We start from the raw sequence: 11,962 nt of genomic DNA, 5'->3' as shown, positions 1-11,962 counted from the left end.
ATGTTCAGCACATCTCAGTGACCAAACTTTTCTGTGTTGACCAATCTTCTGTTCTCCACAGCAGGAAGACTTGATTAGCCAGTTTTGGTCCTTTGACACCCGGTACTACATCGCACCAGCATTCCAGAGAGGTATTTAAAATCAGTGTACAGGACTATATACAAGCCGAAAGATCTGAATCATAATGACGTCACATGTACGATGCATGATATCATAGTGATTTCAGTCTATGCAAATCTCAATTTGTTTGTTAAACTAACCGCTATTGTGATGACTGTGCGGTCTCTGAAGGCAGTTGCCACCACTTCCTGCAAAATGGCATCCTGACAGAAAAAAAAAAAACGACCAAAAGATTATTTTTTTCTGATTATCACTTGTGCAATGAAATAATCAGCATGGGGAGTAGAGTTGTAGTTGTGTCACATAGTGGGCAAAAACTTTTGGTTTCCAACACAGGAGTATAAATCGGTACTTGTGTGTGGGTATAAAGGTTTAACTGTTTTGGGCTGCTGCCTGAAGAAAAATAATCTCATGGCATGATGAATGGGTAATAATTGTAAAGCACTTCGGGACAATTGGTATTAAGTTTTATACAAGCACCAGTTATAATGATTATTATAATTTCCGAGCCATTTTTATTTTCAAAGTCATTTACAGGTTGAGTAAAAACAAAAATACCCAAATAACAGGACCAATTTTGGAATGAAGTTTTGCCTGTAGCATTTTCAAAATCTAGAATATGAAAGCCCAATCAATGAGCTTTCTTTTAGTAAATAATCATTCATATCACTCATGTACTTTTCAAGTTACGGAGTTTTGAACACAACCACCGTTTTTAAACGATCACAAGAAAGGTAAGCGTTCTTTCAGCAAAACGAAAACAATTCAAATGCATCCCTATGAGAATTGTTTAACCATTATAAAAAGCAAAGGTTGTTGGACCAGACAATACTGTTATTAAAACCACCTCAATATTTCAGTATAACTGAAAAAGGAAAGGTATCTTTAACTGATTTAAGATGCACAGGAACATTCCCAGCTTAAGTACAGAGCTGGAAGAAACCCAGCCACAAATTGATTAATTTGTGAATCAAGAGTGAGATGGTGGAGGAACTCACCGTTTCCAAGTCGATGGAGGCGGTTGCCTCATCCATGACCAGGATGCGAGTCTTCCTCAAGAAGGCACGAGCCAAGCAAAACAGCTGCCTCTGACCCACGCTGAAATTCTCACCTCCCTCCGTTACCATGGCATCTGGAAACAAATTTCACAGCAAATTTGTTGAAAATGTCAGTAATGAGCTTATGAAGTTGATGACAAATTGAAGATGTTGGAATTGCTTTCTGACCTAAGAGTCCTCTTGTAAGTTTCAAATGAGAAGTTTTGAATCCTTGCGGCCAGAAATTCCAAAGTTGGCCCCAGCTAGTACCCTTGTCAAGCCACTGGCTTCTGTCTTTCAAATTTGCCCTCCAACGGAGACTGACAGTCATATGCTTGAAGTCCTCCACTGCTTTATCCGACAAAATATCAAATTAGAATCCATCACTGGGGTTTCACCACGCTTACTTACAGTTGGTTGAGTGTGCTCCTTCAATCAATAGGGGGTTTCAAATCTCACATGCATCTCAAGTTGAGAATGCATGTGATGTGAACATGGTGCCATTTCATAATCACCGGCTAAGTTGGTACAATGTTAATTGGTGATATTTTTTTACCAAGTCCAAGGTCCAGCTCGGACACCACGTCTTTCAGCTGCGCCGTCTCCAAGGCTTCCCATAATGCATTGTCATCATGTGCGTTCTGTGCGTCAAGGTTAAATCTACAAAAAAATAATAATAATTATTTTGTGCAGTAGAACATCGCTTTAAAAAAATGGCAGTAAGAAACATCCCATTTGACTCCCTGTTAACACTGAGCATTGAAGAAAAAAATCGATGAAACAGATGACTGCTACCACAGACCACATTGTTTGAGTTATGCAAAAAGTCTGCTGTATGTACTGTTTCCTGTCAACAGTTTGTGGATGCAACATAGGGAACTTTGTTTTTTAAAACAGAAAATTCTTTGGTTACGAAGGCTGTAAAAATGAGGGGTGTAAATTGTTGGTGCTTTCAATTATTAAAACAAATCGATACCAGTGGGGGGGGGGGGGGGGGGAGATGGGATACCCCTCCCCCCTCTCTCTTCCCGGATTATTTGACCCTTGATATTTAACTCTTACCTGATAGTTCCAGTGAAGAGTACAGGGTCTTGTGGAATGATGGCCAGACGACGTCTGACTTCAACCAATGGCAGGTGGGCAATATTCACCCCGTCTATCGTAATACTTCCTACAAAAATCAGAAATAAGAAAACCAACAAAAGTGAGAGCACATATGTCTTCAGTCACAGACAAAAAAATCTTGTAATAAAAAGTAACTGATGAGAGGTACTTGTGAACCGAGTCGATGGACAAGCACGCCCTAACGGTTACCAATAACGCGTTCAGGGGAGACCACTGTAACATACATTTGAACATAGATCCTTCAGAACCTGACATTGACGCAAAGACGCAACTGATCTGTGCTCACTTATTACAATAAAATTAGTCATGCGTACTTTGCACCACGACACGCAAACCATCGCGCAAATGCGGTGTGTCTCCAAGTTTTGCAAGTGTTAGGAGCCAAAGAACACTCCGTTCCCTTTCATGTCTCCTCTTCTGTCTTACCTGTAAAGGTCTGGATGATTCTGAAGAGAGTCAGCGTAAGGGAAGATTTGCCACTTCCAGTCCGACCGCAAATTCCGATCTGAAACAAATCATCACAATTGCATAATGCCACTACTGAGTGCAACACGTCTCACATCACTGTACTGCAGAACCAAAATGTCTAGAATCTCTTCATTTGGATAAAATGCCTGAAATTCACGCAAAGGATTGTTGAATTTTAGACACACGATGCAATAATGGGTGAGTTTCAGATATTTCATCCCAAAGTAAGAAATTTAAGACTTTTTCTATATAACAAAAAATTGGGAAGAAGCATCATTTGCCCACAATAGGTTGTAAGATACAGTACCCTACATTCCCTTCCCCATAAAACCATACTTACTAGACCCCTCCTTCTACAAAGACATTGTAAAACAAGCAACTCATCAAACAACACTGCTGTTTACTGAAACTTTGCCTTATGGAAGCTGTTTTGTTTTTGCTGAGCAGCCAAACTTTTAAACCTGCTCACCTTTTCACCAGCTTTGAAATGGATTGAGACATTGTACAAGACAGGATCAAGATGCGTGGCATATCGGGCAGAGATGTTGTCATAGACGATGTCACCTCTATCTGGCCAATCGGGGCCAGGGCTCTGGGTTCCTTGAAATGAAAGGAATTGAGACTGCAGTGAAACAACACAAGAACATCTGAATTAAACATAACGTTTCAGAGATGATTTTTTTGTTTTTAAGTGGGTTGTTTACCTTGTCACAAGTCAATCATAAATCACTTCGCAAGTCAAGTGACAAACTGTTCCAATACAATGAGGCAAAGGCATTCCTTTGTTGTTCATCCCCTTAAACTGGTGAATTTACTTGTGATTTGACTTGAGATGGAATATACAACAACTCTTTACAACAAATGTTACAACAAATCTTTACAACGAAACTTTACAACTTTAAAACTTTTACAGTCCTCACAACTTATGCGTACCTAGCAAATGTATGTACGTTTAGAAAGGTAGCATTGAGCCATTGTTTTTCCTAAAATGAGCTTGTTTTCAATTCTGCTATTTTGTGAAAGAATTTTCTCTGAAAATTAACACAAATTTTGCCTTGATTTGTCTGTAATTAATTTCAGATCCCAAAATGTTCTCATTTCATTTTTCTTAAAAACTAGAACGGCGAAGCCGCCATGGCTCGCTGTCCAAGGCAGGAAGGGAGGCTGAAGGTAGGGTTGGGGGATGGGCATGATGGAAGGGGATCAGGATTCTTGATGATGTGCCTAGGTGTAGGGGTCAGTTTTTAAATGTCAACATAAAAAGTCAAAATTTGTGTATATAGGTTAGCCATCACTGTATTATGGGGGAGTTTTCCATTGGTAGGGTAATTAGGACCCCAGTTGTGGATTTTTGCAGCCCCAACAGTGTCTTCTGCTCCCCATACTTGTATTACCATGGGAAAACTCTTGTGTAGTCGCCACAAATGCAGAACAAGAATGGGTATACATGTACAGGTAGACACAGCACCATCACCACCTCCTCCAAACCTTACCCCATCCCAAAACCTTACCCCATCCCCAACCCGCCCCCTCCCCCTTCCCCACCCAACCCCCTACCCACACCCATTCCATCCTCCCCTAATCATCCCCACCCTATCACCTACACATCCCAACCCCACCCAAACTCCAATCCATATCTCCTTCCCCCTCCCCTGACCCGTACCCTCCCCTACCCCAACCCCCTGCACCCACCTACCCTATCTTCCCCTATCTGTCCTTACCCACCCCTACACATCCCCACCCTAACCGTTACTCGATTCCAATATCCCGCCCACCCCATTCCCCCACCTATACATCCCCACCTGACCCCATGCAACCCCTACTCTGATCCCTATATACTGCCCCCTCCCCTTATCCAACCCCTACAACAACCCATCCCTACCCATCGCCAACCCAACCCCTACTCCGATCCTATATCCCGCCCCCTGCCCAACCCCCTCCTAACCCAACCCCTACATCCATGCCCATCCTCTCCCTACCTGTCTCCCCCTACCTGTCTCTCCCTACCTGTTCCCACCCCACCCCTACAAATCCCCACCCCACACAAACCCAGTATTCCAACCCCTCTCGATCCTCTCCCCACCCCACCCCACCCCAACCCGCCCCGCCCCGCCCATCCTAGCTCCCCTACTCATCCTACTCACACAAACCCTAACTCCAACCCTATCCCCCACCCCACCCCACCCTCCCCTACCCCATCCCTACTCCAACCCCATAAACCAAAAGATCAAACCAGAAGCTCATGCACATCCCCAAAATGCATAGTGTACATGTACATGTACATGTTATACCGGTATACACACATGTACATGTTATACCAGTATACATGTACATGTAACAATTAAAAACTTTAACATTTCCTTGAATTAAAGTTCCTCAATAAAATCATAAAATTTACTGCAATGATATGAACCTAACTGAAGTTATAGGCCTAGAGATGATACCTGACAACTGCATTTAATTTTTTTCCCCAAGTTAACTAGAACCAAAAACTTCAACATTTTTATATGAACGCGGACGGACGGACGGACGGAAGAACGGACGGACGGGCGCCCGGACAGACGGACAGAAATTGGTATTACATAGGCTCGCATCTGCTTCGCAGCTCGCCAAAAATAATAGTCATAGAACAATGTCTTCTGCTGTTCAAGATTTAGAAGGGAAGGGAGTAAAAAGAAAGGGGAAGGGTTAGGGGACGGGGGATGGAGGGGGCAGGGGAAGGAGAGAGTAAGATATAGCGTTACCTCTATATTCTTCCATTTCAATAGACTTGTAGTACTCCACCCTCTCCATGGCGTTCATCTGCATCTCCATGTCAGCTGACATGCGGATCACCCAGTTCAACTGAGTTGATATCTTTACGGATGATAATTTTGTTAATTTAGTACACAAGAGCAAAATCAGGGAGCTATTGAGTGGTCAAGGCAGTGATCATGGTAGTCTCAGTCCTACACTTACATTAAGGGCGTAGGTGATGGCCAGACCAACTAGGCTTGGGGTGAGGGTATGAGTGGTCAAGGCAGTGATCATGGTAGTCAGGCCAGCAATCAGGACAATAAGGGCTCCAATCAGATCCTGCCAAGCAAAGAGAATTATTGAAAAAGTTTGTGAATGACTGAGACTAAAGTAAGCATATATACACCAGTACCAAATTCATACAGGTAAATCTTTATGTTTTGGAAAAGTCGGATGAACTCATTAGCACTTGAATTACATTTCATGGCAATGTCTTTACTCCTTCATGAATGCTTAAAACCACACAGAGTGCTGGAGCAGTTTAAGGAACAACAGGCTACGTGATTGATGGGGGGGATGAGGAAAAACAAGGTTAAACAAGTGTTTTGTAAGGTCTCCGTGGAGTGTGTTGGGAATAAAAAAAACCACAAATTGTTAAAATTTTTTAACAAATCTCTTGTGTGGGTTTGTGAGGTTCTGAAAAGAACCGGGCAAAACTCAATGTTTAAGATAGTATATGCTCTAGCTGCCCATTATCAGGAGACTACGGAATTCGTTACATGGTGAACGTGAGAATGGCTTCAAACTGTTTGCACATTAGTCTATTGAACTTGCATCTATTTAGAATCCAGGACTCCAACTTTCTTGAAGACAAACTTGTTTGACTCACCAGTTTGCTTCCTAGCCACCTGTTACTTGTATTCAGGTACAGGAAGGTGATGTTACTGCACTCAATCTTCTTGATAATCAAATCTTGAAAGCGATGCTGTTGTCTAGTGGTAAAAAAAAATACTTGTTTTTGCACTACTTTCGTCACAAGCCAATATGGCCCATCAGGCTGGTATTCACCTTCACGCCAGTTTGGCGTGAAGGTGAATTCCACTTGATGGGTTGCTAGTCTATCGTAGGCTACTCCCCAGCTAATGCCGGTACCCATTTATACTCCTGGGTGGAGAGAGGCAAGTGGGGGTTGAAGTGGCTTGCCCAAGGACACAACATATGCCCAGCAGCTGGATTTGAACCTGATCATGAGTGGCACACATCCAGGATTTGTAGACTAGAGCATTTATTTAAAAGTAGTGTATTCATACCTTTTCTGGTTTAATTTAAAAAAAAAAATCTTCTATTTCTTTTAATTGACAGTTGAAATAGTAGAAGGGATGAACACAACTATACCTGTAGGCTCTGATGGTTGACAATCCTCCCAGAGATTCAGAGAAGTGTGCATAGACTGGAGACTTATTGATGCTGTCAAGACGCTGCAACTCCCTGGAGAAAAAGTACAGGGAAAGCTTACCTCAATTTTTACAATATGAACAGTGATTTCATATCTGATACAAAATTGCTCAACTTTCATTAAGCCACAATGCTTCTTGTGGAAAATCTTCTTTGAAATTTTCAAAATATTGTAATATCACATTTTCAGTCTAGCTTGCACTCCTTGCAGTCTCTTGATATTGTTTCACAGGGAAGTTTGCAGGAAAATTCTTCTTTCAAAAATGTGTTGTTTTTTTCCAGCCCTGATGCGTGGTGCTGTTGCATTGTGATGATCTACAAGCCATATTTTGTTGGCGCATAACACCGCTATTTTATGCCTATCAATTGCATGTAGCTATCCTACAAAATTTCAAAAAGAAATGACATACTAAATCAATGGATGAATGAATGTAACAATTAAAGAATAACCTTGTTTTACAATCATTAAATTTAGATTGAAGTAAAGCAAAGTTAAAATTATTCAATGAACAAGAATTTTACTGCTATTCATACCCAGATAATGACGTGCTACAGCGACCTCATTGGCAAAAAAAGGGCCTTTCATATATTTATTGCCCTCAAATAACGAACAAATTTGAGCTAACCTTGAGGTCCTTATGAAAACCTTCATCATGAGAAGATACAGGATGATGATTGGGATCAAGGCGATGGCAAAGAACCAGACCACGATGATGTTGACTAACACGGCCGACACACAGCTCAGACCATTGCGTAGTAAAGACGACAGAGTCACACCCAGTTTCTGTTGGCAAAATTTGTGAAAAATCAGTAGCTAATCCAACTTTTGGTTGGGGGGGGGGGGGAGAATGGGTATTTTTTGCAGTGGCCATAAAATCAAAAATCAAAAATTGATAACCTCTTGGGGGAGGAGGCCCCACCCCCTTGGGTACGCCACTGGTAATACTAGTAATGGTTGGGAAGGGCCGGTACTTTCATTAAGAGTGAAAACAAAAAAGGCAATGTCTTGACAGGGGGCACGTTGCTCTGGATACGCCACTGTGAAGAACGCACATTAAATCAACTGCACAGAGTAATTCAGTTTCTTGGTACTTGTTGACTCATTACCTGATCAATGACGTTTGCGTCAGAGGAAAAGCGGTTGAGAATTCGTCCAATGGGAGTGACATCAAAAACCTGATTCACAATGAAAAAACAAGCTTCTTAATTGAAAACATTGAACAGTGCAAAAACCAAAACTAAAAAGATAATCCATCAACGCATGATTGCAAAAACAGTAATTGGGTCAACACATATATTTTTTAAAAACTTTTTCGACTTAGAACCAGAAATTGGAACGTTTTTAATTTTTTCCTGAACAAAAGTTGTATTAAATGTACACCCTCTGGCTGTCAATCAAAAAGCGAGCATTGACCAATTAGATCATGACATTTGGTCAGGTGACCATGGTAGCTCTGTCAAACTCAGTCACATGCACTGTGAGATATGTACATAAACCCTAAGTGTGGGCGTGGCTTAGTCCATTACCTGAGGGGGGCATGCATGACGGTCCTGAGCATGCCATTGTGTAGCATTCTAGCTGCGTAGAGAGATCCTATGTACAGCATGGCTGTAGCTCCTGCACCAGCTACGATGCTGCTGACAGACAGGCCGGCATAGCCACCCAGGTAGTAGGTCAGGGAATCTAGCAGCTCAGACTATTAAAATCAAAGTAATAGACATGGGGCATAAGTAGGGTTCCGATTTGCAAGGGGAGGGCCCTTAGGGGTGCCTTATGGAGGTATTTAACTAATAAAATTATTACTTCCTCAAATTTTGAAGTGGTGGGGGGATGGGCCTCGAGCAGGGACTGGTGCTGTCCCCCTTATAGTTACAATAGACTGCAATTCATTCATTCGGTCGAGAACCAATGGAATGGATTTACATCTAAAAAAAAAAAAAAAAAAATCCTTTTTATGAGATCCAAATTTGCCGTTTTGGTTGCCAAAGCATGGTGATGTTGCTAGTATTGTGTTTGATCCCTGGCCAAATGAGGTTTGTGGCTTTATTAACTTAAGTATCGCCAGAACAAAACAATAACAAATTGCAAGACTGCCCTCATTAGGGCTGAATAGCTCAGTTGGTAGAGCACCAGTACGGTATTCTGGAGGTTGCACGGTCAAATCTGGCTCCAGTTAATTTCTTTGTTCACATACAGTCACGGCGAACCAAATTATTTTTAAGATTTGAACTAATTTGGCTGTTTGAAGTAGTTAGGGGCAACAGTACGTACAAGTCTTTAACAGATCAACTGTTGAAGATGTTAGGAATGACTTCAGACCATAATCAATGGAAAGGTTTTTATGGGAATCACCCATAAGTTGTGGGCTACAATGAAAAGTACAGAGAAAAAAAGTTAAAGACGGAGGAGATACGTATAGATTTAGTTGGTGGAAAACAGGATTCACGTAAGAAGTTTCAAAGTTACACAATTTGCCTGTCTGAAACCACTGTGGTCAACTAGAGGTGCTCCGAATACTTGTTAATTAGTCAGGTGGGACTCCAGAACGTCAGACTGAAACAGGTGTAATATTGACTTTAAAATGCTCATACCTCTGTTGCATTGGTCATGTTAGCCCCTGCCTCAGACCACTCCGACAGCCAGAAGTTGGTCCCGATGCTGAGACCGCTTTGAAGCACAGACAGGAGCAGGATGAGACCGAAGACCCAGTAGCCAAGAGCCTGGACATAGGAGAGATAGACTCGCCACGACACGGACCCTTCCGCTCTCTCTTCTTTTTGCACCAGGCGACCGGAGGTTGAGGCTTGGACTGCAGAATTAGAGTTTAAAATAACAATAACAACACAAACATTTTGTGAAACTGTTTCATTTTCTGTGACTGTACCTTTTAGGTTGTATACAATTATAGTCTATGGGGAGTCATAGAGGTATTTTCCGGAAAAATATATAATATAAATCAATGACGACTTTGCAACTGTATGAGCAGCAATTTCAATGTGATATTTGTTTATTTGTAGGGGGGGGGGGGGAACGGGAGGTGGACATTTTTTTCAGTCAATGAAAATTTTTCTCAATCATGAATTGTTTTCCCTAAACATATTTGAAATGACTGAACCTCTGTGAGATTTGTGTGGTCAAACACCTGACGTCAAGTTTTTTCCCTTTAACAATAAATCTGAATGACTAACTGTCACTAATCTATACAAGGTGAAAACAATAGTGTCAGTTTTTAACAACATATTTAACAAAACAACAAAGGTTATTTGAAAATTTGTAATGGCCTTGTCTGCTATTTCTCAGGTTGCAGTGTTGATATCGTTGCTAGCATCATGCTGATATATGTTGCTAGCTTTATGGCATAAATGGGTTTATGGCTTCTAAATAGTGCCTCTTGAACAAAGACATTGACAAATTGGGGAATCTCCAACATAGGGCTGGATAGCTCAGATGGTAGAGCACCGGAACGGCAATCTAGGGGTCGCAGGTTCAAACAATGCTCCAGTTTATTCCTTTGTTCAACTTTGAAAAAATTAAGATATTTAAAGGATTGACAACAAGTGATAGTTGAAAGAGTTGTGCCAGGATACTGCAATCTAAATCCACCATCTAGAGAATTATTTTTTAAGTGAGACCGATGAGGAAAAAAAGAAGACAAGCTCACCTTCTTCCTCCATCCGTTTTGCCTCTTGCAGTTGTTTGGAGACCTGTCGTACAAGTTTGGCACGCTCCTCCGTGACGTCGACCCCGGTCTCAGAACCAGACAGTTCAGACTCGGACTCAGCCAGCATCTTCATGGTAGCCCGCCAGCTGGCGACCAGTTCCCTATTCTCTTCCTGTATGTCTTCCACGGTTCCCTGATGGAGGATGTGTCCATCTTTCATGTAGACAATCTGTAAAATATAAATATATTTTTGGGCTCATTATTTTTTGGTAAAATATCTAATGGGTCGTCAAAAGTGCAAAGGCACAGTAGTCAAGTCTCAAGAACCTCAGAGGGACAAGACAATAAAATAATTCAGTTTAAGAACCCAGAACCATTCCAAAACACATAGAACTGGGTAGAATCTATCCAGTTTCTTCACACACTCTGGAACTCCTTATCTTGTTTTCCAGGTGCTTAAAATGTGTCCAAGTTCAAGCACAACGTCAATACTTATCTTTCTACTTCAAGAAATGTTTCTATTTTGTAGATTTCCTTTTCTATCCCTTCTCTGGGTAGCCCTCACCTCGAGTGGCCCTTAAATAGGGACTTGTGATGGGCGAGGCTCATAAAAAAAGACAAGAAACCTTGAACCGGGGTTGCAGACTTGGAAGACTTTTTATTTTCAATATCTTGTCAGCTTTGATTTGCTCTTACCTTGTCAGCTTTGTCTGCATACTGTATCTGATGAGTGACCAAGATGACGGTACGTTTGCTCTTTTTCATCAAAAACCCTTCAATGCCTTTCTTGAAGAGATGACCGCCAACATGGGTATCCAGGGCAGAGAGGGGATCATCCTGAAACAAGAATGAAGAAAAAGAGTGATTTATAATACATAGAAGCTGCTGTTGACAATTCAAATTTTGCTCTGCTGTGCCTCATGGAGAAAGTCAACATTTGTTTAAAGATGTTACTGCCCGCACAGAAAACTGTTCATATACTGGGCAACTTTGGACTTTTATAAGTATATATTATAAACTTTTGTACACTTTTGTTGTATTATTTGCAATTCTTTTCTATTATGTAATTATTTTATGACGTTTATTAATTTGATACTGTGGAAAATAAAAAAAATAAATCTTGACCTTGTGATTGCTGTAAAAAACAACTCTGCTTAACGTACCAGAACTACTACGTCGTTGCGGCTGTACATGGCCCTGGCTACGCTGACTCGTTGTTTCTGACCGCCGCTCAGATTGATTCCCTTCTCACCAATCTCTGTTTGATCTCCGGCCGGCAGGATGTCGATGTCTGGCTGCAGGGAGCAGGCAGTGATCACCTTTCTGTATCTATAAGAGGGTTGGAAAACAGACATGTGT

At 41.5% G+C, this 11,962-nt stretch overlaps 1 protein-coding gene across 1 annotated transcript in view; it reads right to left on the bottom strand.

Moving 5' to 3' along the window:
• Positions 1-11,962, bottom strand: part of LOC119737295 (ATP-binding cassette sub-family C member 9-like) — a 38,523-nt gene that overhangs the window by 1,530 nt on the left and 25,031 nt on the right. The window contains exons 14-30 of the mRNA XM_038211523.1: positions 11,767-11,932; positions 11,300-11,440; positions 10,604-10,832; positions 9,534-9,751; positions 8,467-8,638; positions 8,049-8,116; positions 7,568-7,725; positions 6,882-6,974; positions 6,376-6,478; positions 5,709-5,825; positions 5,495-5,606; positions 3,220-3,350; positions 2,709-2,787; positions 2,220-2,328; positions 1,714-1,817; positions 1,119-1,252; positions 261-323 (exon numbers count right to left, since the gene is read on the bottom strand). Coding sequence (XP_038067451.1) covers positions 261-323; positions 1,119-1,252; positions 1,714-1,817; positions 2,220-2,328; positions 2,709-2,787; positions 3,220-3,350; positions 5,495-5,606; positions 5,709-5,825; positions 6,376-6,478; positions 6,882-6,974; positions 7,568-7,725; positions 8,049-8,116; positions 8,467-8,638; positions 9,534-9,751; positions 10,604-10,832; positions 11,300-11,440; positions 11,767-11,932 — 2,197 coding nt within the window. The remainder of the gene's footprint in view (positions 1-260; positions 324-1,118; positions 1,253-1,713; positions 1,818-2,219; positions 2,329-2,708; positions 2,788-3,219; positions 3,351-5,494; positions 5,607-5,708; positions 5,826-6,375; positions 6,479-6,881; positions 6,975-7,567; positions 7,726-8,048; positions 8,117-8,466; positions 8,639-9,533; positions 9,752-10,603; positions 10,833-11,299; positions 11,441-11,766; positions 11,933-11,962) is intronic.

Source organism: Patiria miniata, unplaced genomic scaffold (genome assembly GCF_015706575.1).
Source record: "Patiria miniata isolate m_02_andy unplaced genomic scaffold, ASM1570657v1 HiC_scaffold_3, whole genome shotgun sequence".
Classification (NCBI taxonomy): Eukaryota; Metazoa; Echinodermata; class Asteroidea; order Valvatida; family Asterinidae; genus Patiria; species Patiria miniata.
This window is presented reverse-complemented; position numbering and strand designations above follow the sequence as displayed.